Source organism: Symphalangus syndactylus, chromosome 2, assembly GCF_028878055.3.
Source record: "Symphalangus syndactylus isolate Jambi chromosome 2, NHGRI_mSymSyn1-v2.1_pri, whole genome shotgun sequence".
Taxonomy (NCBI): domain Eukaryota; kingdom Metazoa; phylum Chordata; class Mammalia; order Primates; family Hylobatidae; genus Symphalangus; species Symphalangus syndactylus.
In genome coordinates this window covers 73,393,783-73,407,525 of record NC_072424.2, presented here as the reverse complement: position 1 = coordinate 73,407,525, position 13,743 = coordinate 73,393,783, and the positions used below count along the sequence as shown (strand labels likewise).

General features: G+C 31.3%; 1 protein-coding gene across 2 annotated transcripts in view; it reads right to left on the bottom strand.

Annotated features, from left to right (window-relative positions):
- Positions 1 to 285: 285 nt before the first annotated feature.
- The window catches only part of MANEA (mannosidase endo-alpha), a 32,409-nt gene continuing 18,951 nt past the window's right edge, over positions 286 to 13,743 (bottom strand). For both annotated transcript variants that reach the window (XM_055259105.2, XM_063619572.1), the window contains exons 3-5: positions 12,891 to 13,000; positions 4,830 to 4,906; positions 286 to 4,001 (exon numbers count right to left, since the gene is read on the bottom strand). In XM_055259105.2, the coding sequence (XP_055115080.2) occupies positions 3,344 to 4,001; positions 4,830 to 4,906; positions 12,891 to 13,000 (845 nt within the window). In that variant the 3' untranslated portion in view covers positions 286 to 3,343. The remainder of the gene's footprint in view (positions 4,002 to 4,829; positions 4,907 to 12,890; positions 13,001 to 13,743) is intronic.

The following is a 13,743-nucleotide window of genomic DNA, read 5'->3' as shown; positions in this document are numbered from 1 at the left end:
ATGTTGGAGCTAATGTATGATTATAACCAAAGAAGAAAAAAAAATAGAAAAACAGCTCTCAAATTAAAAAAAAAAAACTTTGTGTGCATGTATGTGTGTATATTAACCAAACATAAGTTTATAGATTTAAAAAGTATGTGCAGTTAAAGATATCCACTTTGTAAGTGCTGCATATCTCAAAAGAGAAAACATACAAAGAATGATGACTGGATACTCCTTTTCATTTGTTAATCAGAAATCAAATAAGACATTTCATAAAGAGAAATGATACTTTAATATCTAAAATACAATGTATTTCATCTATGTTTTTATTAGGTAAAAATTAACCATTCCATATAACAAAATAGTAATTTTTAATTACAATCTTAAAACACAAAGAAGTTAAACAACTCAAGTAAACTTTAATAACAGCAGTTTTGACAATATTAGTCCTTAAAAGAAACAGTAAAATATTTGGTTTCTATAACAGTCAAAACAATTAGACTGATTAAACCATAAAAATTAATAACTTATAAAACAATCCATTATGATTCATGCATTGTATGTATTATACCACTTTAAGTTATTATACTATATTGAATTCAAACGTATAGTTGTTTTGAATTAAGAAATAAATTCTTTGCTCTTATTTACTTGTTATCATAACAATTTAAACTGTGTTACAAATAAAATGGTAAAGGCAGCTGTAATGAATACCTGAGGAAGATTTTGAAAGCTTTCCTCTCTAAGAATTAACAGAATTATTAGTTATTTCCTAATGCAGTTGGCTCACCTTATTTGTGGGTTCTACATCCATGGCCAAGAAATTGCTGACTGAAACTCTGAAGATGTACAGACTATATTTTTTCATGTCATTATTCACTAACCAGTATAGTATAACAACTATTTACATAGCATTTACATTGTATTAAGTATTATAAGTAATCTAGAGATGACTTAATGTATACAGGAGGATATGCATAGATTATATGCAACTACTATGCCAGTTTATATCAGGGACTTGAGCATCTGCAGATTTTGGTATCTATAGGGATAATGGAACCAATCCCCCACAGACACTGAGGGATGACTGTAATTATTTTATTAAAAAGGGAGAAAAAACGGATATTAATATAATTATAAACTAGTAATTATGAGATCAGATGCCATTCTTCCATTGAGAATAACTTTTTGCAATGAAGACAGAATCTGCTTTATCTTACTCTGAAATCTGTTACTGCTGGCTGGTTAGGGTAACGTGTTGAGGAATCACAACAAAGCTCAGAGATGAAGTATGCTGTGTGGATTCGCCATGTCTATAATGGGAAAAAGATAGAAAGTGGTGGTATCTGTGTTGAGAATATGCTGACCTTGTTTTTATAGACTTTCCCTTAATCTCACAACTATTTCCTAAAATTTACTTTCTGTCATGCTGGGTTCAAATACACAACATACACAATGACAAAAACTCCTCTGTGGTAGATACTTCTCTAACAAAACTTCAATGAAATATGGTATATTATAAAAGATTATTAGCTGTGACATTTATAAATTATACCTAAAATAATATATTCTAGTTAAATGGATAGAAGAAGAAAATCCACAGGTTGTATCTATATAGTGATTACCATGTAAATGCTTGGTTATATCAAAATATCAGTATAGTGATTTATTCTTTTATTTTCTCCTAGAAAATGATTACTACTACTGTATTAATTTCCTAAGGCCTGATCATTCTCTGAGAAACAGCAAATTCCAAAATTTTAAATAAACATTAATAATGCCTCTTTTCAATAACATAATTTGTGTCAAAACCACTGTTTAAAAATAAAATAAATTTTGTCATCTGGTCTATTTTATAAAAAATTTAGTGCTAATTTTTGTTTCTGAATGGATGTCTTCATCCTCTGAAGATTTATAGGCATTATTTTTTAGCATTATTCTATTGCTCTTCTTAATGGAACACCTAAGAAATAACATTTATGTAACAGGATATATATTAATTTTTTACTATAGTTATAAACATTAACTGCAAGAATACAGTGCATTTTATTTAGTTTTTAAGGAGATTTTTCGTACACAAGTGATCAATTTGTCACAATATGATAAGTTATTGATAACAAGTATTTTAACTTATAGGTATGATAAAAGTCTAACATTTACAAAATGGGGATATTACTATATAAAAAATTGAAAGTATTAGTTTTTATGTAAAATATTAGTTTCTTCATTATGATACAGTGCTAAACTTAATGTAAAGACAAACTTCAGGACCTACCCTAGACATAAAATAATTTTCATTTCCATGTCTCTAGAATCTAAAATGGTAAGTAAATTTTCTCTATTACTTTTGGTCAAAGTAACTTAAAATATTAAAAGACAACCTAATGGCAGTAATAACATTTTTCTTTCCTAAAAAATATTTGGTCTCTGATTTAAAGATATGAATAATACAATAGTAACAACTTAAAAGATTGACAAGATATACTAAAAATGATATTTGGGCATCATATCTACATAATAATTGTGAAACAACTGTTTTCCTAATAACTGAGAAGCAATCATTAACTTTTTCATAAAAGGACTTTCCATAGCTTCTAAAATACGGAATTCAGTACTGTAAAGCAGAAACACTAAACATGTCAAAACACCTAGCATGGTATAGGTAACCACAAATCTGCAAATGACACACTGTGTTGTAGATAGCAGGCCTTCCTAACACAATTTGGTCATCGTAAGGTTTCATTTCTGTAATTAAATTAAATAAAAAATAAGAGTATTAATTTAAAGCCATTTCAGGTTCACAGCAAAATTGAGAGGAAGGTACAGTGATTTTGTTATTCTTAAGAATTTCCTCATTATTGGAGTTATCCAGAGCCTAAATACTAAGACAATAAAGTTGATTAAATTATTTTAAAGATATGACATGAAGCATGTACATTATGTTTAAGGGTTTTTTTTTTTCTTCAATAGATATCCCAAATATACACACAATCCTATTTCTTTGGGTCTAGGATGTAAACATAATTTAACTGTGTGCTAAGTGCTTTAGGTAACACAAGCATTTATCTATTGTAAAATGAAAATTCAATTGCCATCAAATCAGAATTTTGATTTCAGTCAGAAATGCAGTAAATTATGCCATAAGGAATACATCTGTATATATTTTGTCTCAGATATTTTCTCATATGGTATTGTGAAGGGTAACAATTATAATATTATCTGTAAAGAATTTAAAAAATATATTTTTAAATATAACTAATAGTATATACTGATTTTGACAGTTTTCTTTCCATAACTTAAAACAAAAGCTATTTTTTAAAAATTAGGTGATTTTGATAACTATTAAACTTTAATCAGTGCATTAAGAAACAGGCGGCTGGTGATCTAATGCATAAGTCGCTCTTTCCTTACTGTATTTTTCAGACCACTTGCGAGTCAGTTCTAGGTAAAGACCTGGTTTATGAGGACGGTAATCTAGGTACACTGTATTACTGGTTCTTTTGGGAACAGCTTTTTCAATCTGAGTTCCTTCATGCCACTCATTAAAAGAGGTGATAGAAATTAAGCTGGGGTATGTCTGAAGTGCGGCACTCAGAGCAATTTCATAATACTTCCCATTGATTCGGTTCCGAGTGTTTTGCGTGTTCCATGGACGGATGCTGGTATCTATGTATCCTGGGCCCACACTTGGGATAAATATTAAGTTGTATTTGTCACAAAATAATTTTAGGCTAGCCCAATTCTGATGTGATGAGCCATAAGTAAAGCCATTTGTGGCAAAATATGTGTAAATTCCATCAAAACCACTTTGAAGAATATCATACTTATGTTTTTCTTCTACTAGAAGGGCAATAAACAATCCATCATAAGGAGAATTGCGAATACTCCGAGACCCTGAGGTGGTTAACAGATTGGCCCATTTTTCAGGCTTGGTAATATAGGAATCATAGACATAAAACATAGGAAGAGCATTGCCAGTCTTTGTCTTGTACCTGTAAAACGCTGGATGATTTCCATATCTAGAAAATAAGCATATATAAAAGTGAAATGAATATTCACAACTAATTTGCCACAGATAAAAAGTGTTTATGTACTGAAAATGAAGGAATCAGTGCAGTTTGAGCACACTGCTCCATTTCTTAGGGGAATCAGTTGTGTAAGTGTAATAATTAAAAATGCATTTTTACACATTAGAAAATGAGATACTGGATGCATTACCAAACAAGTAATTAACTATCTCATATTGAGGTTTACAAATGATGACTAATGCCATAAAAAAGCCTATGATTCTCTACATTAATACATAAACTGCTTTTATATCTATCAGTGATAAATGTTCTACTGTTGCTGACAAGTTTCTTTGTAAGACTATGGCATCTGTCACAGACTATTATCAGTAAAATTCTTTCAAAAAATGAAAACTGTATTAATAAATTCTTTTTGATCAGGCTAAATATAAATGAAAATATCAGCTCTGGGTCTACTGCATTAAAAGAAGTAGTTCACTTTTAATAATCTGAACCTTCTTTTTAAAAAGATAAAGCTATATTCCAAAGGTTTAGAAAATAATGTCAATTTAAAATATCAAAATTACAGAAATCATAAATAGCCTATAAACCTGTAAAACAGTAAAAACAGCAATCTTCCAAAAAGAAAGTGAATTGTAAGGAACTTCAGCAATGTCCCTCGAAATGATGGTGACATTCATTACAGTAACAATTTAATTTTATTAAAAATGGAATAATCATAAATTATGCAAATCTCAAATATAATTTAATGTACTATTCTTAAAACAATAATTATCACTGGATAATATAACAATATTTATAAATATTGAAGAAACTCACTTGTCTATAATATACTTCACATTTTTGTACATGTTTTGATCATCTCGATTGCTATATGGTTCTATGTGAAAAGTAACCTAAAACAAACAATAAAATCAGTTAGGGGATAAATTATCTATAATGTAAAATTAGAAGTATATTTAATATACTTAATAAAGTAACTGATTTAATCACCTTAATTTAAGATGAATATTTATTGAACACAGAAACTACCAGAGAATTTTTACCAATAAAATTTACTGCTAAATAACATGCTAAACATTTTATATTATTATCTTGGTTAATCTTCACAACTCCCTAAGGTATTTCTGTTTTCTTAGTGAGGTAATCAAAGATAGATAGAACCTTAAGAAAGGTTCAGTAAGTTGTTCCAGGTCACCCAGTTTGTTGGAGGTAATATTGATGACCTGAATTCTGAGTTCAAATGCTTAACTGCTGTGCAATGCTTCTTTTTATGTTTACTCCTTATAAAAATATGTTTCTTACATATTTGTATCCCACATAAGATATATAGGAAATATTCTATATTCAGATATATGTTTCTTTTAGGAAAAAGACCAAAAAAATATGGTCCAGAAAAATCTGGATTTTTTTCAGGCATGTGACCATTAAGCTTAAATTTAAATGGAAGTCATTAGCAAATTTATTTACATATAAATTCTTCCATATCATTAAAACAGCATTTTACAAAATAATATACATTAACTTCTATTAAAGAATTTATAATGAAATTGCTTAAAAATAATATCCACTAGTGTTATAAAGGACAATTTTCATGATGCCTAGGTATTTATGGTTTGGATATCCCATACACACACACACACACACACACACACACATACCTACATACATATATACACACACATACATATATTATATATATATATATATATATATGTAAACATAGAGAGCAGTAATTACAAATATTTTTAAAATACTGTGCACAGATTAAAATTTTTTAACTTAAGGTTGGCTATACATAAATCAAGACAAACTAATTATGACTAGTAAAACTATTCTGTATGCCACTTCTAACTAGTAAAGTAAAAAATACAGAAGATACTTCTCTTAGACAACAATCTATTTCAGATTCATAAAACAAAGAATGAGGATTTTCACTTTTATTCCTAGTTTTACTGACTTACCAACATCAATTAAAAATCTTTATGGCAATCTAATAAATGTATTGATACTGTTTTAATTTCAGGTTTCAGGCTCTATCTATGATGTATTTATGGAACTAGAGACTTCTATTGCAATATGAAACTCCTCTGTTTTCAATTACCCAATTAAAGCAAAATGTATTTTACATTAATCAGTGCTACTTGTTTTCACATAATTAATTTTAAAGTTAAATAATATTTAATAAAAATATAATTTTCTACTTTAAATAAAATGAGATTACAGTAATATTACAAAAATAAGTTTTTGTCATAAAAAACTAAGGTCAAATTCATTTTTGCAGCATATTGTTAGTATTGCCAGGGTAGTAACTGCTAGGGCAGTTAGATTTCTCAATAACTTTGGTATTTGCTTTTTAAATTCAGTTGAAAGCAAATTGCCAAGTGTATAGGTATTTTCATACTATTACATAATGTTTCCTTGGGTAATTCTTCCTTCAGATACATCACTGTGTTTTCCAAATTTCCATTTTATACATAAAGGACACCATATTTAAGCAATATCCGACTTGAAATATCCTATATCAAAATGAATTTGCTTTTACAGCTGCAAACAACAAATAGCATGATATTTTTGTAAAGCGCAGATCAATATATTTAAAGTAAATATAGTATTGATAAGTATAAAATATTTAAAATTTTCCTTCATGTATTTCTAATTTCTTAATTATAATAAAATTACTTTGCAATTTTAATTAATGATGTGATCTAGTCTCCATCTCTCTATTCCATTTGGAAAAATCAATTAGGTCAATGTTAAAATAAATTTTAAAATAATAGAATTCTGTACATAAAATGAAATGTCTTTCTTATCCTTAAAGAATAAGAATATATACATTCCCTCGTTTCATGTTTTTAATTTTGACCTTCCCTGTCTCTTCCCTACCCTGCATTTTAATAATTTTAATAAATAAATTTTAATAAAATGAACTTTTTTGAATGAAAATCTGGTAATTTTCTCCTTCTCCAACTCCATTCCCTACCTTCACCCCTGCACACTCCCCTATCCCCTGCCACAACAAAATTGAGATAGGTCTTCCTACTCCTATGTGGTGCCATAATACCTCATACTTTTCTCTTCCTGAAATTTACTTGTCTTTGTGTCTGACCTCCAGTAGATTACAAGACATTTTAGGGACAGAGATAATACTTTATCCTTCTTAATATTGTCAGCATCTGGGACTGTATCTGACACGTAGCAGGTGCTAAATGAATGAATGCATGCATAAATAAATGGACTAATGATTTGCATGCAAAAATGAACAACAGTTAAACTCTTAAGTCTGCCACCTATACTGGATTTAGGTAAGATTCCCAAAGTTTCTGCCATGAATTCACGATATTCATTTAACAAGGAAAAAGAAAAAGGAGAGGCCATGACTAATATAACAGGTTTCAAATGTAGGTAAATATCATTTAAAAAAGAATCACGGACATACTTATATTCATGTTTCACATGGTTGAAATCTGCATAAGCCTGAAAAGCAGATAAAATGACTCTAGAGCCATATGCAAAGAAATAATGGATGTTGAGAAACCTAGTATAAGAAATGTGATTTCTGCATAAAGTAGAAAGAAAATATGCTACTTTAAAATAACATACTAAATTTATTAAAATGAAAGAAGATCACCAGGGCTGAGTTGGTTCTTTCCCCTATAATCCTAAGCAAAAAAAAAAAAAAAAAAAAAAAATCACTGAATCTGCCTAATTTTCTTTTACTTAGATGAATGATTTAATTCAGTCAAATTTTGATTAGATAATGCCATGTAACAACCCCACAATCTCAGTGGCTCTAAAAGACAAACATTTGCTTTTTCAACATAAAATCTATGAACTGGCTTATGATGGTTCTGCTCCAGGCTGGTTCAAGTCAGCTCCATGTGTCTGTCATTCTGTGTCCTAGGCATAAAGGGGCATGGTTTTCTCATAAGAGAATAGGAGCATAATCATGCAAGCACATAGTATACATTATCTTTTCTCACATCTCATCAGCCAAAGCAAGCCATAAGTCCAAACCCAGCAACAACAGGGCAGGAAGTATACTTACTCTCTGCATGCAGGGGAAGGAAAACCAGATTATTTGCTAAACAATGACAGAATCTACCAAACATCTCTATCATGTATTACTCAAAAAATTGTTCCGTTGCTGTGTTCTTAATGGTGCAGGATAGAGAGGATATAGAGGAAGGAATCCAGCCCTGATTTTTACACTCTCTGCAAAACCAGCCTACTAAATGACAGCTGTAAGTGCAACAGCCTTTGCTCTAGCAAACATGCAGACAAGTATACTTTAAAAGAACAGAAACTAAATCGCTTTGAAAAATCAAGATTTAAATTTTAGTTTCACTCATTTACACTTCCAAAAAAAAACCTAGTCACATTTGCTAAAGATAATGAAAAATAACTAAAGCACCAATCATTTCCTTTTCTTGCACGTTTGTTTATAATTTAAAAGGCACTTACTTAAAATAACTCTTGGTTGAAGTTAACAAATCAAAATTACAATTACAAAATATTTAATGACTAATATTAGTAAAAACATTATATAATCAAAATGAATGAACTATAACAAAAGCTTAACTGTGAGACGAATTCATTCCCTAAAAATTCTCCATCCATTTAGTATTTCCATGCTTTGAAGATTAGCAAGAAAAAAGAGATGTTACTAATGAACGCATTTTACACTTAAAAGTTTCAGATGTGGTCAGTTATGTGCATTGGAGGCTCCAATTTGTCAGCACACAATCTACAACATCATTAATCTTTTCCTATCAGATTGCCTTAGCACATTAAATAATTCTAGTAAGGTACTGTCATTCATTAAACATATTAAAATTTCCTTATATTAGCAAGAAAAGGGAACATTTTCCATTCTTTAAAAAAACAGGATTTACTGCATTTTATTGAATTAGGAAAAATGTCTGTTCCACAACAACAGAAATCATAGACAAATCCAATAAAACTATCTTATGGTTTGTCATTGTACAAATGAAGGGGATAAGCCACGAAGATCAAGGAACTAATATAAGATTCCAGAGCTACTCAGTTGGAACAAGCTCCAGTCTCATGATTCCAGGTCTATTCTTTGTCTATACATAGTTCCTCACCAGACACGAGGCCAAGAAACTGTTCTAAAAATTTTGGAAAACAGTAGCCTATCATGTTCCAAGTTTTTCTGATCATTAGATATAAAATCCGTAGCACAGAGAGATCAAGTATGCTGGCAACATTAAATAGGCAATTAGTGGTCGAGCTCTTTGCCACACTCTCCTTCTCTACACAGACACTTTAAACAGGAGAAAAAGCCAACCAATCCTCATATATCGTAACATTTTCATTTTCTCTTTAAAAACTTCCTGAAAGTACTAAAATAGCCAGTTTCTTGAGCTCCCATCTTCCAGGATTTTGGCAGGGCCTGGACAGAGGAGCAGCTCTTGGGCTTGTTTTGTGGAAGATAAATCAATCACTTACCCAACCTCAGCCTGGGCACCAGAACCTGGAGGCTTGCCTATTTGCAGATTTCAAATGCCAATAAGAACTCACTGAAAGGCAACAAGGGACATGGCAGGTGACAGCTCTTGCTAGACAGCTAATTTGAGAGATGCTGTCTTAACAGTTTCAGAATAGTAAATTAGAAAGAAGAGGCAGCTTTATGGACAGGAATAAAAAAAATGCTTGCCTATTTAGCTCTTTCTCACTCCCTAGAGTTCCATTTCTATTCTCCAATAACTACTCAATCTCTAGGCTGCAAAAGGAAAATTAAGACAAAACTAATATTTCATATTTTTATTTGAAATGAAATATTTCAACAGTGGTCCATAACATATCTTACAGGGCTCAATTACCAGTACTGGACAAACCAGATTGCCCTCCATTAGAATATAACTGCAAGAAGTTACAGAGCAAATAAAAAACTTCAGCAAATTTTAAGAGTGGTTGCAATCTCAGAACTTGGAGTGTGGTCTCTAGTTAAAAGACCCTACATCACTTTTCTTTTTTTTGAGATAGACTCTCACTCTGTCACCTAGGCTGGAGTCCAGTGGCACCAATCTCAGCTCACTGCAATCTCTGCCTCCCAGGTTCAAGCGATTCTCGTGCCTCAGCCTCCTGAGTAGTAACTGGGACTACAGGTGTAGTATATCCATCAGATACAGTGTTTGAAATAAGATACTAAGAGACACCCTTTATCAAGCTGAAGAACTTTGGTTACTAAGGACTTCATTAACAATGAATTTTTATTTCCTAAAATTTTCAGTATCTGTTAAGATAACCACGTTTTACCTTCTTTAAATAATCAGTGAAGTTTTATTTACTTAGTGCTTAACTCTGTGGCAGACAGGAATCTATGTTTTACATGTATTATCTAATATAATCTTTATAACCACTCTGTGTGTAAGGAAGGTTTTGTTGCTATTTCCATTTTAGAGATGAAGAAACTGAGACACGAGTCATTTATAAAGCTACAAGGTGGTTGAGCCAGGATTGAATGCAGACCTGAATTTAGATTCAGATTTCATATGATTGGAACCATTCTTAAATCCTTGCTAATAAACACTTCTTATCAAAATTTCCTCTAGGAATTTTGAATCTATTTTTTTTTTTTTTTTTTTTTTTTTTTTTTTTGAGACGGAGTCTCGCTCTGTTGCCCAGGCTGGAGTGCAGTGGTGCAATCTCGGCTCACCGCAAGCTCCGCCTCCCGGGTTCACGCCATTCTCCTGCCTCAGCCTCTCCGAGTAGCTGGGACTACAGGCGCCCGCCACCACGCCCAGCTAATTTTTTGTATTTTTTTAGTAGAGACGGAGTTTCACCGTGGTCTCGATCTCCTGACCTCGTGATCCGCCTGCCTCGGCCTCCCAAAGTGCTGGGATTACAAGCGTGAGCCACCGCGCCCGGCCATTTGAATCTATTTTCATTGGTAAGATTAGTCTGTCTCTTTCTTGTTCTATCCTTTCTTAGTTTTAAATAAAAATTGTGCTATTGTAGAATAAATTTGGAAGTTTTCTGTGGTTGCCATTCTTCAAGATGGCCCCCCTGATACCCATCTCCCGGTATTCATAACTTTGCAGTTCCCTCCCATGTTGTGCCATGGTTGTTTTATCAGTAGATAAAACAACAGAATGGGACAGAAGTGATAACACATCATTGCCAAGATTTATGTCAAAAAACAAAACAAACAAAAACAACCCTGTAGCCCCTATATTAGACTCTCTCAGATCTTTCACTCTAGTGACGCCAGAGGCCCATATATAGAAGTACAGAGTCTCCAGTTCATCTGCTGCAAAGAACTGAGGTCTGTCATCCACCACGTAAGAAAGTTTGTTAGTGGATCCTCCAGCCTCAGATGACTGCAGCACCAGCCAATAGCTTGCCTGTAACCTCCTTGAGAGACCTTGAACCAGACACTCCCAAATAAGCCACTTCCAGATGCTTGACCCTTAGAAATTGTGTGTTTATTGTTTTAAGCTACCAAGTTTTGGAATAACTTGTTATGCAGCAATAGATAATGAGTATACTTGACACTGTATTTCAATTATCATAAAAATCAACTATTCTGAATACTACTGAGAGGTAAACCTGATATTCTGGGGAAGACATTTGTTCAATTATCTTTTATATGTTTTTTTCTAGGATAGTCAATTCAGATTGTTTGAACCTCTTTCTGCACCAAAAAAAATTAATTTTAGTATTTTCCTATAAAACTACCATATAAATTTTAAATGGGCTGATATAAACTCTTAAACTCTCTTCTGAAACTATAGGTATATTTCTTTTTAATTTTTGCTGATATGTTTTCTCAATTTCTTTTCTTTTTTAACCTCACCAATGGCTTGCCTATGGTTTTTTCCCCAAAAGTGGACAATAGTGAAGATTAATTTATCCAGACGACTGATTTTGAAGGACTTGTATACTATTTAATTAATTTCACACTTCATCTATCATAGTTCTTTCTTCTACTATGTCTTATTATTGAGGTCCCATTGGTATTGATAATGCAATAATCTCAGTGCTATTTATATCACTTAAATTTCAGAGTTATTCTCAATTATGTTATTAAAATTTTAATAATTTTATACTTTCTAAATGGTTTGGACTTAATTATTAACATTCAATGGTACTAATGTGGTCAGAGAATGCAGACTCTATGGTTATAATTTTTGTGAATTTATTAGAATTAATGTTGCTACCTAATACATGACCAATTTTTAAAAAGTATCTTTGGATATTAAAAATGGTGCTTATTTACTTGCTATTCAGTATAAAATTTTCTTTTGTAGTGCTATTTAAATCCTTTTAACCATCACTCCTATTTGTTTCCATGATTCATTAATTTCTAAAAGAAATAAAATCTTAGACTGTGAGAAGTGTTCCCTCATTTGCAACACACCTTAATTTCTGCATCAAATATACTTGATCTTTCCGCTGTAGTCTATATTTACACAGGTGTGTATGTGTATGCACGTTAAATAAGGTTTAAATGAAAATCAGATTTTGAAAAATATTTGAGCAAGTTTATTTTTTAACTACTTTATAAATATGCAAAGTTACATGGTTCATACTTGTTTTTAGATTTTTGACATCTAAGATATTTAGACATATAAATCTTCACTACTATATTATCTTCACAAAAGAACCTTTCAATCCCTTTCTACTATAAAAAATATATAAAACATTAGAAACATAGTAAAGAATCTCTAAAATATAATTTAGATAAGATTGAAATTCCTATTAATTATAGAAATTTTCTTTATGAAATATAGTATTTAAAAGATTCTAAGTCATTATCATTTTTAATTAAAATTACTATTTCAAAAATTGTTATTGCTATCCTCTTGTCCAAAAGAATTAACTTATGTATAGCTTGAAAATAAAATAAAATACCTTCAGGTTATATTTATGAGCTTTATCCAAAATAGTGGGTACCAAGTTATCAGTAGGTTCTCCATTTTCATCATTTACATCAGGTGGGTACCAAGAGAGGGCCAGTACACCTAATAGAAAAGACCAAAAAGAAAGGGAAAAGACAAGAACATGAATGCAGATATTCTTAAAAAGGCATAGTAAGTACCAAAGAGTTAACAATAAAAGAAAATATTTATACAAGGTGGTTTTGTTAAGTTCCTTCAGAATACATATGGCTATTTGATCACTGTCAATATTTATGACCTCTTTATCAGGCATTAATATGCTTTTGTAAAAGTGAACAGACTTTACATTTTAGAGTAAGTTTTAGGTTTACATAAAAATAGCAAAGAAAATAAGGAGTTCTCATATACTCTTCCTCCTACCTGCCCCTACCCTCCACACGGTTTTTCCTATAATTAACATCTTTCATTTGCTACAATTGATGACCCATTATTGAAAGATTTTTATTCACTAAAGTCCATAGTTTACATTAGGAGTCACCCTTTGTGTTGTACAGTTCGACAGGTTTTGACAAATCTATTATACCATATGCCCTCCATTAGAGTAGCTGAAAAACTAGTTTTACCAGCTCTATAACCCTCCTGTGCTATACTGATTCATCCCCGTTCCCTCTCCCCCTCACCCCTGGCAATAACTAAGCTTTTTGCTGCCTATAATTTTGCCTTTTCCAGAAGGTCATATAGTTGGAATCATAAAGTATGTAGCTTTTTAGAACTGGCTTCATTCATTTAGCAACTTGAATTTTTAGGTTCCTTCATATCTTTTCATAACTTGATAGCTCATTTCTTTTTACTGCTGCATAATATGC